The sequence below is a fragment of the Mobula birostris genome, chromosome 27 (genome assembly GCF_030028105.1).
Source record: "Mobula birostris isolate sMobBir1 chromosome 27, sMobBir1.hap1, whole genome shotgun sequence".
In the NCBI taxonomy this organism is placed as follows: domain Eukaryota; kingdom Metazoa; phylum Chordata; class Chondrichthyes; order Myliobatiformes; family Myliobatidae; genus Mobula; species Mobula birostris.
The window spans coordinates 19,915,616-19,930,895 of record NC_092396.1 but is presented as its reverse complement, the minus strand read 5'-3'; the positions used below and the strand labels follow the sequence as shown (position 1 = coordinate 19,930,895).

Genomic DNA, 15,280 nt, shown 5'->3' with positions numbered 1-15,280 from the left:
GGCTCCTGTAACTTAATTTATCAGTACACTGGTAGCAGCCTGTCTTAAACAGTGCTCATCCCAACAGAGAAACTTTGCTTTTTCCCAGTAATAGCCTAAATCACCTTGAATTGAAGTTTGAAATGTTTGCCATGACCCAAAACATAACCGTAACCAAAGTGTACGTACCATACTAACAATGGCCTCCCTGGCACAAGCATCATCTGTTTTCTTCAGGATTGATTTGAGGAGCAGAGGATACTTGGTGAGTCGCTGATGCGGTTTGACCAGCATGTCACTGAGCTTCAGCCGGTTACACTGCTGGTGCATCTCTGCCCACTGTCGATAGACACAGACAGCAATTATTCAGGGATAGCACAGTACTGTATTTCTCCTGAACCCATTGTCACTCTCCGTCTTCTGCCACTGTCTTGTTCTCTTTCTCTCTCTCTCTCTGTCCTTTTCATTCTCTACCTTTTCTAATACCACAGAGCCACGGTAAATCAAGCTCCATAGAACTCTTTCCACTCTTGGCTCCCAGATCATTTTCGGGCTGGCTCTGTGACATTTCAGAAAGCAGGCTCCTGCTTGGCAATACTGCTGCAAATCTGGTTATGCACGGTTTTGGTTCTTGCGGAGGGGAGGGAGGATGATGTTCAAAGTTCTTAGAAAATTACTATTTCATAAAAGAGTTAATGTCTGTTTGGAAACAATACATATAAAATTTAGGTATCAGCTCCTTATACATTCATTGTAAAATAATTCCAATCAAGAAATGTGAACCATTTTTCAAATAAAAACCTGTTTACTCACACTTTCTGCAATACCTTCAAGTTAGATATTTTTCACAAAAATATTTAAGTAATTTCCCTTACATATTGGAGGCTGACCTGTTAGATACTATTATGAGTATGAATCCTTTGATTAAGGGTTCTATTGGAAGAATTTATAATTTATTATTACAATGGGATAAGCGTCCTTTATCTAAGATTAAACAGGATTGGGAAAAGGAACTTAATTTGACCTTTATGACAGAGGATTGGATGCGGATATTGAAGTTGGTTAACTCTTCCTCAATTTGTGCTAGCCATTCATTGATTCAGTTTAAAATTGTACATCGTTATCATTTGACAAAGGAGAGACTTTCTAAAATCTTTCCTAATGTTGATAGTCATTGTGATAGATGTAAAACTGAGATAGCTACACTGACACATATGTTTTGGTCTTGTTCTATATTGGAACAGTTCTGGAAGTCGGTTTTCTCAACAATTTCTAAAGCACTTAAAATTAATTTACAACCTAATAAATTAACTGTGCTTTTTGGAATAGTTCCTCAAAATATGACGTGGTATCTCTGTGTCTGACCAACATGTTATTGCATTTGTTACATTGATAGCTAGGAGGGCCATTTTGTTGAAGTGGAAGATACATCAGCTCCCATTTTGTCACAATGGTTCTCTCAAGTGATGCTATGTCTTAGTTTGGAGAAAATTAGAAGTCGAACCTTTGAACCTTTATTTGATTTTGAGAAAAGATGGGGCTCATTTGCCCGTTCTTATCATTTGAGTTAATCGATATAATTTTTCCACGATCTAATTGTAAATTTTTTTAGTACATTTTCTTTTCTTGCTGGCAGTTTGATGTTTATCTTTAGAAGCTTTTTGTATGATGCATAGCTCTGGGGTTGTACACCTAATGGGTTCTTTTTTTTTCTCACTTTTCTGCTCAGTAGGTTTTTTTGTTATCACAAAATTTTGTTTTCAATCTTTAAGATGATGGCTTTGTTTTGAGGCATGGTAAGTGCTGTTACTTCGACGTACTCATGTTATTTTTCCTATATATATATATACAATAAAAAGATTTGAAAAGAAAAGAAAGAAAGAAAAACTTCTGTTTTTATAGAAGTTGCACTTTTAAATAAATGGCTGTTAAATATCTTGTTATAGACGTGTCAACCCATCAAGTCTGCACTGCAACTCCATCATGTCACTCAAACCCATTCTCTAGCCTTCTCCCTGTAACCTTTGACACCCTAATTAATCAAGACCTTACCAACCTCTGCCTTAAATATATCCAATGACTTTGTCTGCACAGATTCAGTACCTCTGGCTGAAGACATTTTACCTCATCTCTGTTCTAAATTGATGCCCCTTTATTCTGAGGCTGTTCCCTCTGGTCCTAGACTCCCCCACTACAGGAAACATTCTCTCCACTTTATCTCGGCCTTTCAATATTAAGTAGGTTTCAATGGGATTCCCCCTCCCATTCTTTCAAATGCCAGCATTTGCCTTCTTTGTCACTGACTCAACCTTCAGTTAACCTTTAGAAAATCCTGCACGGAGACACCCCAGTCCCTTTGCACCTCAGATATTTGAATTTTCTCCCCATTTAGAAAGTAGACCACACTTTCTTCCTTCTATGAAAGTATATGACCATGTACTTCCCAACACTGTTCCTTCTGCCACATCTTTGCCGATCCTCCCGAGCTAGCTCAGTCCTCCGCACCCTGCTCAATGTTACCTGCCCCTCCACCTATCTTTGTATCGCCCACAAACCTGGCCACAAAACAATCGATTCTTTCATTAAAACATTGACATATAATGTGAAAAGGATCAGTCCCAGCACCGACCCCTGTGGAACACCACTAGTCATTGGTAGCCAACCAGAAAAGGCCCTCTTCATTCCAACTCTTTGCTTCTTGTCAGTCAGCCAATCTTCTACCCATGCTAGTGACTTTCCTATAATACCATGGGCTCTTATTTTGTTAAGTAACCTTATAGTCATAGTCATACTTTACTGATCCCGAGGGAAATTGGTTTTCGTTACAGCTACACCATAAATAATTAAATAATAATAAACCCGCAAATAATTAAATAGTAATATGTAAATTATGCCAGGGAATAAGTCCAGGACCAGCCTACTGGCTCAGGGTGTCTGACCCTCCAAGGGAGGAGTTGTAAAGTTTGATGGCCACAGGCAAGAATGACGTCCTATGATGCTCAGTGTTGCATCTCGGTGGAATTAGTCTCTGGCTGAATGTACTCCTGTGCCCAACCAGTCCATTTTGTAGTGGATGGGAGACATTGTCCAAGATGGCATGCAACTTAGACAGCATACTCTTTTCAGACACCACCGTGAGAGAGTCCAGTTCCATCCCCACAACATCACTGGCCTTATGAATGGTAGTCCTGACGAAGGGTCTCGGCCTGAAACGTCGACTGCACCTCTTCCTAGAGATGCTGTCTGGCCTGCTGCGTTCACCAGCAACTTTTATGTGTGTTGCTTGAATTTCCAGCATCTGCAGAATTCCTGTTGTTTACGAATGAGTTTGTTGATTCTGTTGGTGTTTGCTACCCTCAGCCTGCTGCCCCAGCACACAACAGCAAACATGATAGCACTGGCCACCACAGACTAGTAGAACATCCTCAGCAGTGTCCGACAGATGTCAAAGGACCTCAGTCTCCTCAGGAAATAGAGAGGCACCTTATGTGTGGCAACTTGTCAAAGGCCTTCTGAAAATCCAAGTAAACAACATCTACTAACTCTCCTTTGTCTATTTATTTCCTCAAAGGATTCCAACAGATTTGTCAGGCAAGATTTCTCCTGACAGAAACCACGCTGACTTTGGCCTATTTTATCATATGCCTCCAATTACTCTGAAAACTTACCCTTAATAATAGACTCCAACATCTTTCCAACCACTTAAGTCAGGCTAACTGGACTATAATTTCCTTTCTTCTGCCTCTTTTCCATCTTAAAGAGTGGAGTGACATTTGCGATTGTCAGTCCTCCATAATCATTCCAGAATCTAGTGACTCTTGAAAGATCATTACTAATGCCTCTGCAATCTCTTCAGCTACCTGTTTCATAACCCTGGGGTGTAGTCCATCTGGTCAAAATGACTTGTCTACCTTCAGACATCTCAGCTTCCCAAGCACCTTCTCCTTAGTAATAGCAACGACGCTCAGCTCTGACCCTTACACACTTGCATTTCTGGCACTCTGCCAGTGTCTTCCACAGTGAAGACTGATGCAAAATATTATTCAGTTCATCCACTATTTCTTTGTGCCCCATTACTACCACTCCAGTGTCATTTTTCAATGTCCACTCTCATCTCTCTTACTTTTTATATAATATAAATGGAAAAACTTTTTATATTCTCTTATATTATTGGCTAGCCGACCTTCATATTTCATCTTTTCTCTCTTTATGGTTACTTTTGGTGTTGATTTTGAAAGCTTCCCATTCCACTAACTTCCCAGTAATTTTGGTTATATTATATGCTCTCTCTTGCTTTTATGCTGTCTTTGACTTCTCTTGTCAGTCATGGTTGCCTCATTCTCTCTTTGAAATATTTCTTCGTGCTTGGGATGTATCCATACTGCACCTTCCAAATTGCTCCCAGCCATTGCTGTTCTGCCGTCATCCCTGCTAATATCCCCTTCCAATCAACTTTGGCCAGCTCCTCTCCCATGCCTCTGAAGTTCCCTTGTACTCCACTGTAATACTGATACATCCAATTTTAACTTCTCCTTTTCATACTGCAGGGTGAATTCTATCATATTCTGATTATTGCCTCCCAAGGGTTCTCGTACTTCAAGCTCCCAATCAGATCTGGGTCACTACATCATACCTAATACAGAGTTGCCATTCCTCTAGTGGGCTCAACCATAAGCTGCTCTAAAAAGCCATCTCATAGGCATTATCCAAATTCCCCCTCTTGGGATCCAGCACCAAACGTAATTATACTTGGTTATGGAGAGGGTGTGGAGGAGGTTCACCAGGATGCTGTCTGGAGTAGAGAACACGTGCCATGAGGAGACAGTCTTGACAAAGTTTAGAGAATGATGTAAGGCATAGATATAATAGACCGCCAGGACCTTTCTGCCCCCGACTTCCCCGGTCAACCCTAAAAGGCACGGATCTGAGGCGGGGGGACGGGTGGGAGTTCACAGGATATGTGTGGAGAAGGTGGCTGGAATGCAACTCCAGGGGTAATGGTGTTGGAATATATGATAGAGGAATTTAAGAAGCTCTTACATAGATACACGAATATGCAAACAACGAAGTGATAAGGACCACATGCGTACGGAAAGGATTAAGTGCAATTAGCTTAATTAGCTTGGCACCACACTGTGGACTGAAGTATTGATGTGTAGTACAGCTTCATGTCAGAACTTCAACAGGAAAGTTGGGAAAGAAACATATCCAAGGCTTGTGGGGGTGGGGGGGCTGGGGAATAAAGTGAGCAGGACATATGGGAGCTCCAACAACTTTCAGTAGCAGCTTTAATACAGCAAAAATATTCCAAGGTGTTTCACAAGAACATTATCAAACATAATAAAATGTTGACTAAATGGATATCAGAACAGATGACCAAAGGCCAGGAAAAGGGGACAATTAAAGGACAACCGAGGAAAAGGTTGAGGGCAAAAATTCCAGAGTTCATGACCAGTAGAGGTGGATCAAGGATGACTAGGAGGCAAAATTGTAAGCTCACAGAGAGTCCTAAGACTGAAAGGGGTTACAGATACAGGAAGGGGCAAGACTCAGGAGGATTTGACAACAAGACTGCGAATTTTCTTATCAAGTTATCCGGAAAGGCACAGAGCTGAGAAGTTTGCAGTGCAGTATCAGTTACAATTCCCTATCTGTACAAGATATCAGAAAGCATTTTTTTTTGTTTTGGTTCTGTACTTAGCAGCATGCAAGAGCAAATTGGCTGATGCAGCTATATGATGCATCACAATGGAAACAAGTTTCATTGGCAACTATGGCTAAACTTACTTCCTGCATATATATTCATATATTTATGTACATACACACACATACATGTGCAACAAACAGTGTGAGTACAGAAGGAAATAAATAATTAATAAATAAGCAATAAGTATCTAAAACATGAGGTGACGAGTCCTTGAAAGTAAGTCAAGGTTGTGGGAACGTATCAATGATGGGACAAGTAAAGTTGAGTGAAGTTATTCCCTTTGGTTCAAAAGCCTGATGGGTGATGGTTATTAACTATTCTTGAACCTGGTGGTGTGAGTCCTGTCTCTCCTGTACCTTCTTCCTGATGGCAGCAGCGAGAAGAGATCATGTCTTGTGTGGTGGGCGTCCCTGATGATGGTTGCTGCTTTCCTACAACAGTGTTTGTAGATGTCCTCACTGGTGGGGAGGACTTTACTTGTGATGGACTGGGCTCTATCCACTGCCTTCTGTAGAATTTTCTGTTCAAGGCCATTGGTGTTTCCATACCTGTCTGTGATGCAGCCATATACTTTCCACTACACCTCTATAAAAGTTTGTCGAAGTCTTAGATGTCATGCCCAATCTCTGCAAGCTCCTAAGGAAGCAGAGGGCAGCCATGTTTTCCTCCTAATTGCAGTTACGTGCTGGGGCTAGGACAGATCCTCCGAAATAATAACGCAGGAGTTTAAAGTTGTTGACCCTCTCTACCTCTGATCCTCCAGTGAGGACTGGCTCATTCATGGACCTCTGGTGTCCGTTTCCTGAAGTCAATAATCAGCTTTTTGGTCTTGTGGGCATTGAGTGAGGAGCTGTTGTTATGGCAACACTCAGCCAGATTTTCAATCTCCCTCCTATGCGTAGATTCTTCACCGCCTTTGAGCCAGCCTACGACAGTGGTGTCATCAGCAAACTTGAATATGGCACTGGAGCTGTGCTTAGCCACATAGTCATTAGTGTAAAATGAGTAGAGCAGGGGGTTAAGCACACAGCCTTTTAGCGCACCTGTGCTGATGAAGATCATAGAGGAGAAGTTGTCGTCAATCCGAACTGAATGGGGTCTGCAAGTGAGGAAATCGAGGATCCAATTGCACTAGGAGGTATTGAGGCCAAGGTCTTTGAGCTTATTAATTAGGCTTGAAGGCATGACGGCATTGAATCCTGAGCTGTAGTTGATCAAGAGCATCCCGATGCATGCATCCTTGCTATCCAGACTGTATGAAAAGGCAATAAGATGGCATCTGCTCTGGACCTGTTGCTCCGGGAGGCAAATTGGAGCAAATCTAAGTCGCTTCTCAGACAGGAGTTGATATGATTCATCACCAACCTCTCAAAGTACTTCATCATTGTTTATGTAAGTGCTGCTGAGTGATAGTCATTGAGACAGGTCACCACACTCTCCTTGGGCACTGGTATACTTGAAGCAGGTGGTATCACACACTGCCCAAGTGAGAGGTTAAAGACCTCAGTGAACACTCCAGCCAGTTGATCAGCACAGGTCTTTAGTATTTGGCCAGGTTCCCAACTACGCTGGATGCTTTTGTGGGTGCACCCTCCTGAAAGCTGCTTGCACGTCCTCAGAGACTAAAATCATTGGAGATGTGGGAGTTCGTGATGATTGTTCCACGTTTTGAAAGTCAAAGCGAGCACAGTAGGCATTTAGCCATCTGGAAGCAAAGCCCTGCTTTTGCCTATTCCATCAGATTTCAATTCATAAGAGGTGACAATTTGCAAGCCCTGCACAAATGTCGAACACCGTTTGTTGATTCAAGTTTAGTCTGGAATTGCCACTTCACCCATGAGATGGCTTTCTGGAAGTTGCACCTGTACCTCTTGTAATTTTCTTGGTCAACAGACTTGAACACCTCTGTTCTGGCCCTCAGCTGACTGCGGATCTCATGGTTGATCCAGGGCGTCTGGTTGAGGACGACTCTGAAATGATTTTGTGGGGCCACGCTCGTCTACAACTGTTTAAATAAACAAGGTAACCATGGTATTCTTTCAGATCCACAGTCTGTGAACGGTTCTGGTGTGTGTGTGTGTGTGTGTGTGTGTGTGTGTCAGTGTGTGTGTATATATGGGTGTGTGTGTGTCACTGTGTGTGTGTATATATGGGCGTGTCTGTGTGTCAGAGTGTGTGTGTGTGTGTGTGTGTGTGTGTGTGTCTATGTGTTTGTGTGTGTGTGTGTGTCTGTGTGTCTGTGTGTCCGTGTGTGTCTGTATATATGGGTGTGTGTGTGTGTGTGTGTGTGTGTGTGTGTGTGTGTTAGTGTGTGTGTGTATATATGGGTGGGTGTGTGTGTGTGTGTCAGTGTGTTGCACATATTTTAATATAAAATGGCCCAATGGATTACAAAATGACAGGCTTGTGGTTAGGTACAATAAAAAGTTTCAGATTAAACACTGAGCCAAAAAATCACCTTGTTTCAAAATACTATGCAAACATCAACCAACACTGCCCCCCCATGCTTATTATTCTGCATTAGATAATATCTGGGAATGACAATAATATTATCCCCGTGTTAAATACAAGAAAGTATACTCCATGAGCTACACACAGGTGGCTTCCAAATGGTGTAAACCATAAATAACAAAAGAATATGGAAACATCACTATCTTTGTACAAGCAGAAAGCTGCAATATACACTGTCATCTCCACTGAGGCACAAGGTGCAAAAATTTACTCAAGGCAAAATAATGGGACAGGAGAATATTTGTGGTTTTAATACATTCTTGGGCTGCGAGCTTTACAGCAAAGCCACTATTTTGTAAATCATTGCTATTACTGCTAGAATATGGGGCCTCCTTCCAAAAGATTTCTCTCACATCCTGTTGCTCCCCTGAATCCTAACTGCAGCTACTATGATTTCTCACCCTTACTTAGTCAAGATAGCCGTGATCTACAAAGGTCTTCCCCAAAGAGAACATCTTTGCACTGCATTCTCTGAAGACTAAATGGAAGAGGTTCCAGTGAAGAAAGTTTGGGAGAAGAGACCAGAGACTAGGGGAGCAAAGAGCAGAGTGGTGGCCTATAGGTAGAAGTGATATAAGTGGGGGTTACTGAAAGGGTTTCCTGCATGACAGCATCATAAAGTTGTCATGTGGGTAGAGGCAGAACAAAACCCACCCAGAAGATGAAGGTTCTTTCTTTTTTACCAATGGCTCATAGTCCATTTTGTCATTTTGAGAAGATGGCCTCCCCATATTGTGGCGACCACAATAGGAACCCGTGTCAGGATAGTACAATGATTTCCATAATCCCCAGTGGGTCAGCAACACATGTCCAACTCAGCTGTGTTCACAGTCCCTGTGCATTCACTATTTTGCATAATTGAGAACCTCAGGGACCTGGGCAAACCTCGCAAGCCTGCGAGGAAGCTCCGGTTTGTCGCATAGATTAGAGATGGACGGGCACTGACCGTTACATAGGTCCTGAAGAGTTCGTTGTCGCGGAGATGGCTTCTCATGTATTCCATGCAGCCCTCCTCTTCCATGCAGTACTGAACATATGGCTTAAAACGCTCTCCAAACTGTGACAGATAACAAGAAATACAGACGTTTGAGTTTGAGCAGTGATAGAACTAGCAGCTCATTAAGAGCTGAAACCATACAGAGGAAGTTCCATTAGTTTTTGGCAATTGAAAATTAGCTTCAAATTTGCTTGTGATGCCAGAATTTGAAGGCTAAAGCTAACTGAACACCACTTGGTAAACTAGCAATCCACAGCCTCTGGGATTTTGCAACCGGCCGCTCAGAGGATGGGTCTGCACAATTTTGAAAACCCACATCATTGTTCTCTTCAACTTAGCTTCTTATCCAGTTGACTCTGCACCTCTACTAATCAGAGCCGTGGTACTGGCATTCACATTAAGATTGAGACTGGCTTCTTCTTGAGATCTCTACCACGATAGAAACCATCCTCTGGGCAATTTGATTCACTCCATGCAATATCACAAAATGGCTGAGAACAAAGGACACTATAAAGGCTACAGGAACATTCAACATCCCAGCTGTAGTACTGACGACTGCTTTGCAGAATTAGCTGTGCATCTAAACAAGCAGTTCTAACACTGGCATTTACCTAACAATGTAAAAATTGCCCAGATAAATCCATTAAAGCTAATTTCTGCCAGATCAGTCCACTCTCAATCAGAAACAACGTGATGAAAGCTGTTATTGACAGTGGCATTAAGTGGTATACACTCACCAATAATCTAGTCTCTAGCATTTAAGATTGAACTTTACTAATGCTATTCCACTCCAGATCTCCATCACAGCTTTGGTCCAGACATGAACCAATGTCCTGTCCTGATCTGGAGAAAGCCATCATGAGAGCACAAAGGCAAATTCCATGTGAAATTAGAGACACAACTGGATACATGACAGTTGTGGCAGGTTTTGCGTGCTATTACTTCCAATATGGCGAAACGTAACAGAATAAATGAGAGTGTTGCTTCACTCTCCAATGAGCTCATTGCTTTTTATGCATGCTTTGAAAGGGGGACTAACCCTACACCCGTGCATATCCCCACAGCACATAGCAACTCTGTGATCTCTTTCTCAGAGGCCAATGTCAGAAAATCCTTCAAGAAAGTGAACGCTCACAATATGTCAGGACCCAATCGTGTACTGAGCCGGATGCTGAAAACCTGTGCTGACCAACTGGCTGGACATTTTCAATGATTCATTGCTGTGTATGTGGTTGCCACCTGCTTCAAAAGGACAACAATCATACCGGTGCCCGAGAAGAACAGAATGAGCTGCCTAAATGACTACTGACATGTAGCACTCACATCGACACATAGTGAAGTGCATTGAGCAATTGGTTATAGCTGGAATTTACTCCTGCCTCAGCAAAGCCCTGGACCCACTGCAATTTATGAATTGCCAGAACAGGTTTACTGCGGACACAATCTCATTTGCTTTCCACTCTACTTTGAAGCAAAAGAAAACAGCAAAACATAAGTCAGGCTGACATTTATTGATTACAGCTCAGCACTCAATACCATCATCCTCTTAGTCCTAATGAAAAAGCTTCTAAAACTGGGCTTCTGTCATCAACAGTCAGACAGTGGGTACGTTCAAGAGGCATTTGGCTAAAACCACGTCATGTTCTCTGCCGAAGCCTTACATTAACACTTGATTGTAATGATTCCATCTGACTCCATTCACCTATACCCTCTTTTCCTTTTGTGACTTACCTTCTTGAATCCTTTGTGGAAGTGCGTGGGATTGAGGAGTGTTTTGCTCTCCCGGGCCTTTTGCAATACTGGAGCCATCACATCTCGCCACAAAACCTGGTGTAATTGAATAATCTCCTGGATGTTACAGAACAATTTCTTTGGGTCGACCTGCAGAACACCATACCTAAAATCACTCTTTCATTTTTCACAAGTTAAACCATAGGATGCATACAAAACAACACCAGTGTGCAAGGGAAAGCTGGAGCCTACATACAGATTATCAACTGAAACATCTGAATTTACACCAGGGCATGTAGGTACCTCAGCCTGTTTGCACAAACACCAACACCAATGTACAAACTTCAAAGCATTTGTACAAAGACTTCTGGTTGTATTCTTTTAGAAAAGATTAATCCTTAGAGCAGGGGTTCCCAAACTGGGGTTCAAGGACCCCTCGGTTAATAGTAGGGTCCATAGCATAAAAAAGTTGGGAACCCTTGCCTTAGAGGTTTCCTTATCCTCTAAGCACTGCTCACGTTAGCATATTACTAATGGAATTCATTTGACATTTTTTCTTTCAAAGTTAAATGCTTGACCTTACCTCAGTCAACAAGCCTGATTCTTGCAGGTTCATCAGACAGCACAGGAAGAGCTGTAAAAGGAAGACACGCAAGGTGAATAACATACACTGACAAAATTATTCATTAAGGGTACATTAGTGAGAGAAGTTTGTAATGCTTACATATCTTTGCTGTTTGTGGCTGAGCTTGGGTTGAAAGATCTAACCTTTGAGTTATCTCAGTACTGATAGTTAAATCTATGATAGTGAAGTGAAGAGTCATTATTGCCAACAATAAGGACTGACAAAGGGAAGTAAGCAAATTCTAACGAGCATTCACACTTTCAGGACAGGAAGGGTCCTGAACCCCAGTGGAAGTCAGAACCTTCAGGACTGGAAGAAACTTGTACACCTCTGTTGAAGGGTACAGTTGAAAAAGGTTGAGCCTTAAAAGCAAAGGGTGTTATTCACATACTATTTATTGACCCAGCTACATTTAGTATTAGAGAATGGTGATCAGGACTCAGCCGGAAGTCTGTTAAATTGACATAATGGAGAAAGCAAAGACAGGACTGGAGATATCTGCCATCACCAGGGATCAGTGGAGTGCTCAAAACTCTACCATCTGAGGTACGAGGTGATGGACTGGGGTTGAGTCGGAGACTTACATCTGTGATGACACGTAGCTTCCTAATATAGGCAGCCTCGGTATTCAGCAGCTCCCAGAGAGCCTCCTGTTGATGGAATTGCTTCCGGGTGAGCTTCTGCTGAGGAGACAAGGTGTGTGGTTAATTGATAAATACTTGGAATCTTGTGTTCTACCAACAAATATCTTATGTAACAGGCACCCCAGTATAAATACTCAGTGTACTGGGTTTCTCCCACAAATATCTCATTATACTAACACATTCATGCTTTGTGCATAGGGATCTCAAAAGTATCTAAAAACTGAGGCATCCTTCTGTACCCTTATACCCAGGTTCACAGTGTAAATATCCACGAATACTCATGTTCCTCTCATAAATATCCTCAAAATACCTGGACTCTCTCCCCTCTCAACCATAACAATTCCTTTCCATTAGAACCCTCAGCCTTGCATTCCTTACATATTACTTTTGAGCCAGCACATCATTTCACAGTTTGGCATTCTGTAATATTCTGGACTCATTTCCCATTTTCCTCTTGAGAAACAAAAGATAAGTCCTAATGCAGAGTTTTGGTTTGAAGCATCAATAACGGAATACAGTGGGTATGGTCATCCACTTTGGTGGAAGGAATAAAGGCATTGATCATTTTCTGAGGAGAGTATTCAGAAAATAGAGGTGCAAAGGGACTTGGGAGCCCTAGTACAGGATTCCCTAAAGGTTAACTTGCAGTTTGAGTCCACAGTAAGGAAGCCAATGCAATATTGGCATTCATTTCCAAAGGATTACAATATAAAAGAAAGATACAATGCTGAGGATTTATAAGGCATTGGTCAGACAGCATTTGGAAATTTGTGAGCAGTTTTGAGCCCCATACCTAAGAAAGGAGCTGTTGGCTTTTGAGGCAGTCTAGAGGTTTATAAGATTAATTCTGGGAATGAAAGGTTGAATGTATGAGGAATATTTGATGGCTCTGGGCCTGTACTTGCTGGAGTTCAGAAGAATAAGGGGGAGATCTCATTGAAACCTACTGAATATTGAAAGGCCTAGATAGAGTGGATGAGTAGATGATGTTTCCGTTCATGAGAGAGTCTAGTATCAGAGGGCACAGACTCAAAATAGAAGGACACCCCCAGAACAGGGATAAGGAAGAATTTCTTTCTTTTCAAATCTTTTTATTATTATTATCCAAAATTAACAAGAGTACATCGAAGTAGGCAACACTTACAATGTCTCAAGAAAAAAAAATATTGCTTTAAAGATTGAAAAATTTTGGTGACAAAAAAAGAGAAAAAAAAACCCTACTAAGCAAGGAAAAGTGAGGGAAAAAAAAACCATTAGGTGTTCAACCCCGGAGCCATGCGTCATACAAAAAGCTTCTAAAGATAAACATCAAACCGGCAGCAAGAAAAAAATATATACCAAAAATTTGCAATTAGATTGCAGAAGAAATCTATCAATTATCTCAAGTGACAGCAACGAGAAAATGAACCGTATCTTTTCTCAAAATCAAACATAGGTTCAAAGGTTCGTCTTCTAATTTTCTCCAAACTAAGACATAGCATCACTTGAGAGAACTATTGTGACAAAGTGGGAGCTGATGTATCCCTCCACTTCAACAAAATGGCCCTCCTAGCTATCAATGTAACAAATGCAATAACATGTTGGTCAGACAAAGAGATACCGCGGATATTTTGAGGAATTATTCCAAAAAGCACAGTTAATTTGTTAGGTTGTAAATGAATTTTAAGTGCTTTAGAAATTGTAGAAAAAACTGACTTCCAGAACTGTTCCAGTATAGAACAGGACCAAAACATATGTGTCAGTGTAGCTGTCTCAGTTTCACATCTATCAAAATTACTATCAACATTAGGTAACATTTTAGACCATCTCTCCTTTGTCAAATAGTAACTGTGTGCAATTTTAAATTGAATCAGTGAATGACTAGCACAGATCGAAGAAGAGTTAACCAACTTCAGAATCCGTGTCCAGTCCTCCGTCATAAAAGTCAAATTAAGTTCCTTTTCTCAATCTTGTTTAATCTTAAAAAAAAGGACACTTATCCCATTGTAATAGTAAATTATAAATTCTTCCAATGGAATCCTTCATCAAAGGGTTCATACTCGTAATAGTATCTAACAGGTTGGCATCCAATACGTAAGGAAAATTACTTCAATATTTTTGTATGAAATGTCTAACTTGAAGGTATTGTAAAAAGAGTGAGTATGAAAGAGAATATTTATTAACTAATTGTTCAAAAGACATCAGTCTATCTTCTTTAAATAAATCTAAAAAAGAACTAATACCTTTATTTTTCCAAAGTAAAAAGAAGTTGGATCACTCAAAGAAGGCTTAAAAAAGTAATTTCAATAAATTAAACTACAAAGTTTAAATTTTTTAAGATTAAAAAAGTTACGGAACTGGAGCCAAGTTTGTAGGGAGGAATTTCTTCAGCCAGAGGGTAGTGAATCTGTGAAATTCATTGCCAGAAATGGCTGCGGAGATCCAATCACTGGGTATTTTAACAGTGGAGGTTAATAGGTTCTTGATTAGTAAGGGACAGGGCAGGCGATTGAAGCTGAGAGAAAAATAATTCAGCCATGATCAAATGGTGGAGCTGGCTTGAAGCACTGAATGGCCTAATTTTGCTCCTATGTCTTATAGAACATAGAATAGTACAGCACAGTACAGGCCCTTCAGCCCACAATGTTGTGCCAACCCTCAAACCCTGCCTCCCATATAAGCCCCCAACTTAAATTCCTCCATATACCTATCAAGTAGTCTCTTAAACTTCACTAGTGTATCTGCCTCCACCACTGACTCAGGCAGTGCATTCCACGCACCAACCACTCTCTGAGTAAAAAACCTTCCTCTAATATCCCCCTTGAACTTCCCACCCCTTACCTTAAAGCCATGTCCTCTTGTATTGAGCAGTGGTGCCCTGGGAAAGAGGCGCTGGCTTTTCACTCTATCTATTCTTCTTATTATCTTGTACACCTCTATCATGTCTCCTCTCATCCTCCTTCTCTCCAAAGAGTAAAGCCCTAGCTCCCTTAATCTCTGATCATAATGCATACTCTCTAAACCAGGCAGCAGCCTGGTAAATCTCTGTACCCTTTCCAATGCTTCCACATCCTTCCCATAGTGAGGTGACCAGAACTGGACACAGT

At 41.3% G+C, this 15,280-nt stretch overlaps 1 protein-coding gene across 11 annotated transcripts in view; it reads right to left on the bottom strand.

The window, feature by feature from the left end:
- LOC140188549 (pleckstrin homology domain-containing family G member 5-like) overlaps positions 1–15,280 on the bottom strand; it is a 110,982-nt gene that overhangs the window by 13,740 nt on the left and 81,962 nt on the right. For 10 of the 11 annotated variants that reach the window (XM_072244950.1, XM_072244943.1, XM_072244952.1 and 7 more), the window contains 5 exons: positions 12,135–12,233; positions 11,509–11,559; positions 10,926–11,075; positions 9,144–9,254; positions 169–318 (listed from right to left, as the gene is read on the bottom strand). In XM_072244950.1, coding sequence (XP_072101051.1) covers positions 169–318; positions 9,144–9,254; positions 10,926–11,075; positions 11,509–11,559; positions 12,135–12,233 — 561 coding nt within the window. The remainder of the gene's footprint in view (positions 1–168; positions 319–9,143; positions 9,255–10,925; positions 11,076–11,508; positions 11,560–12,134; positions 12,234–15,280) is intronic. The other variant, XM_072244941.1, reaches the window with a different exon arrangement.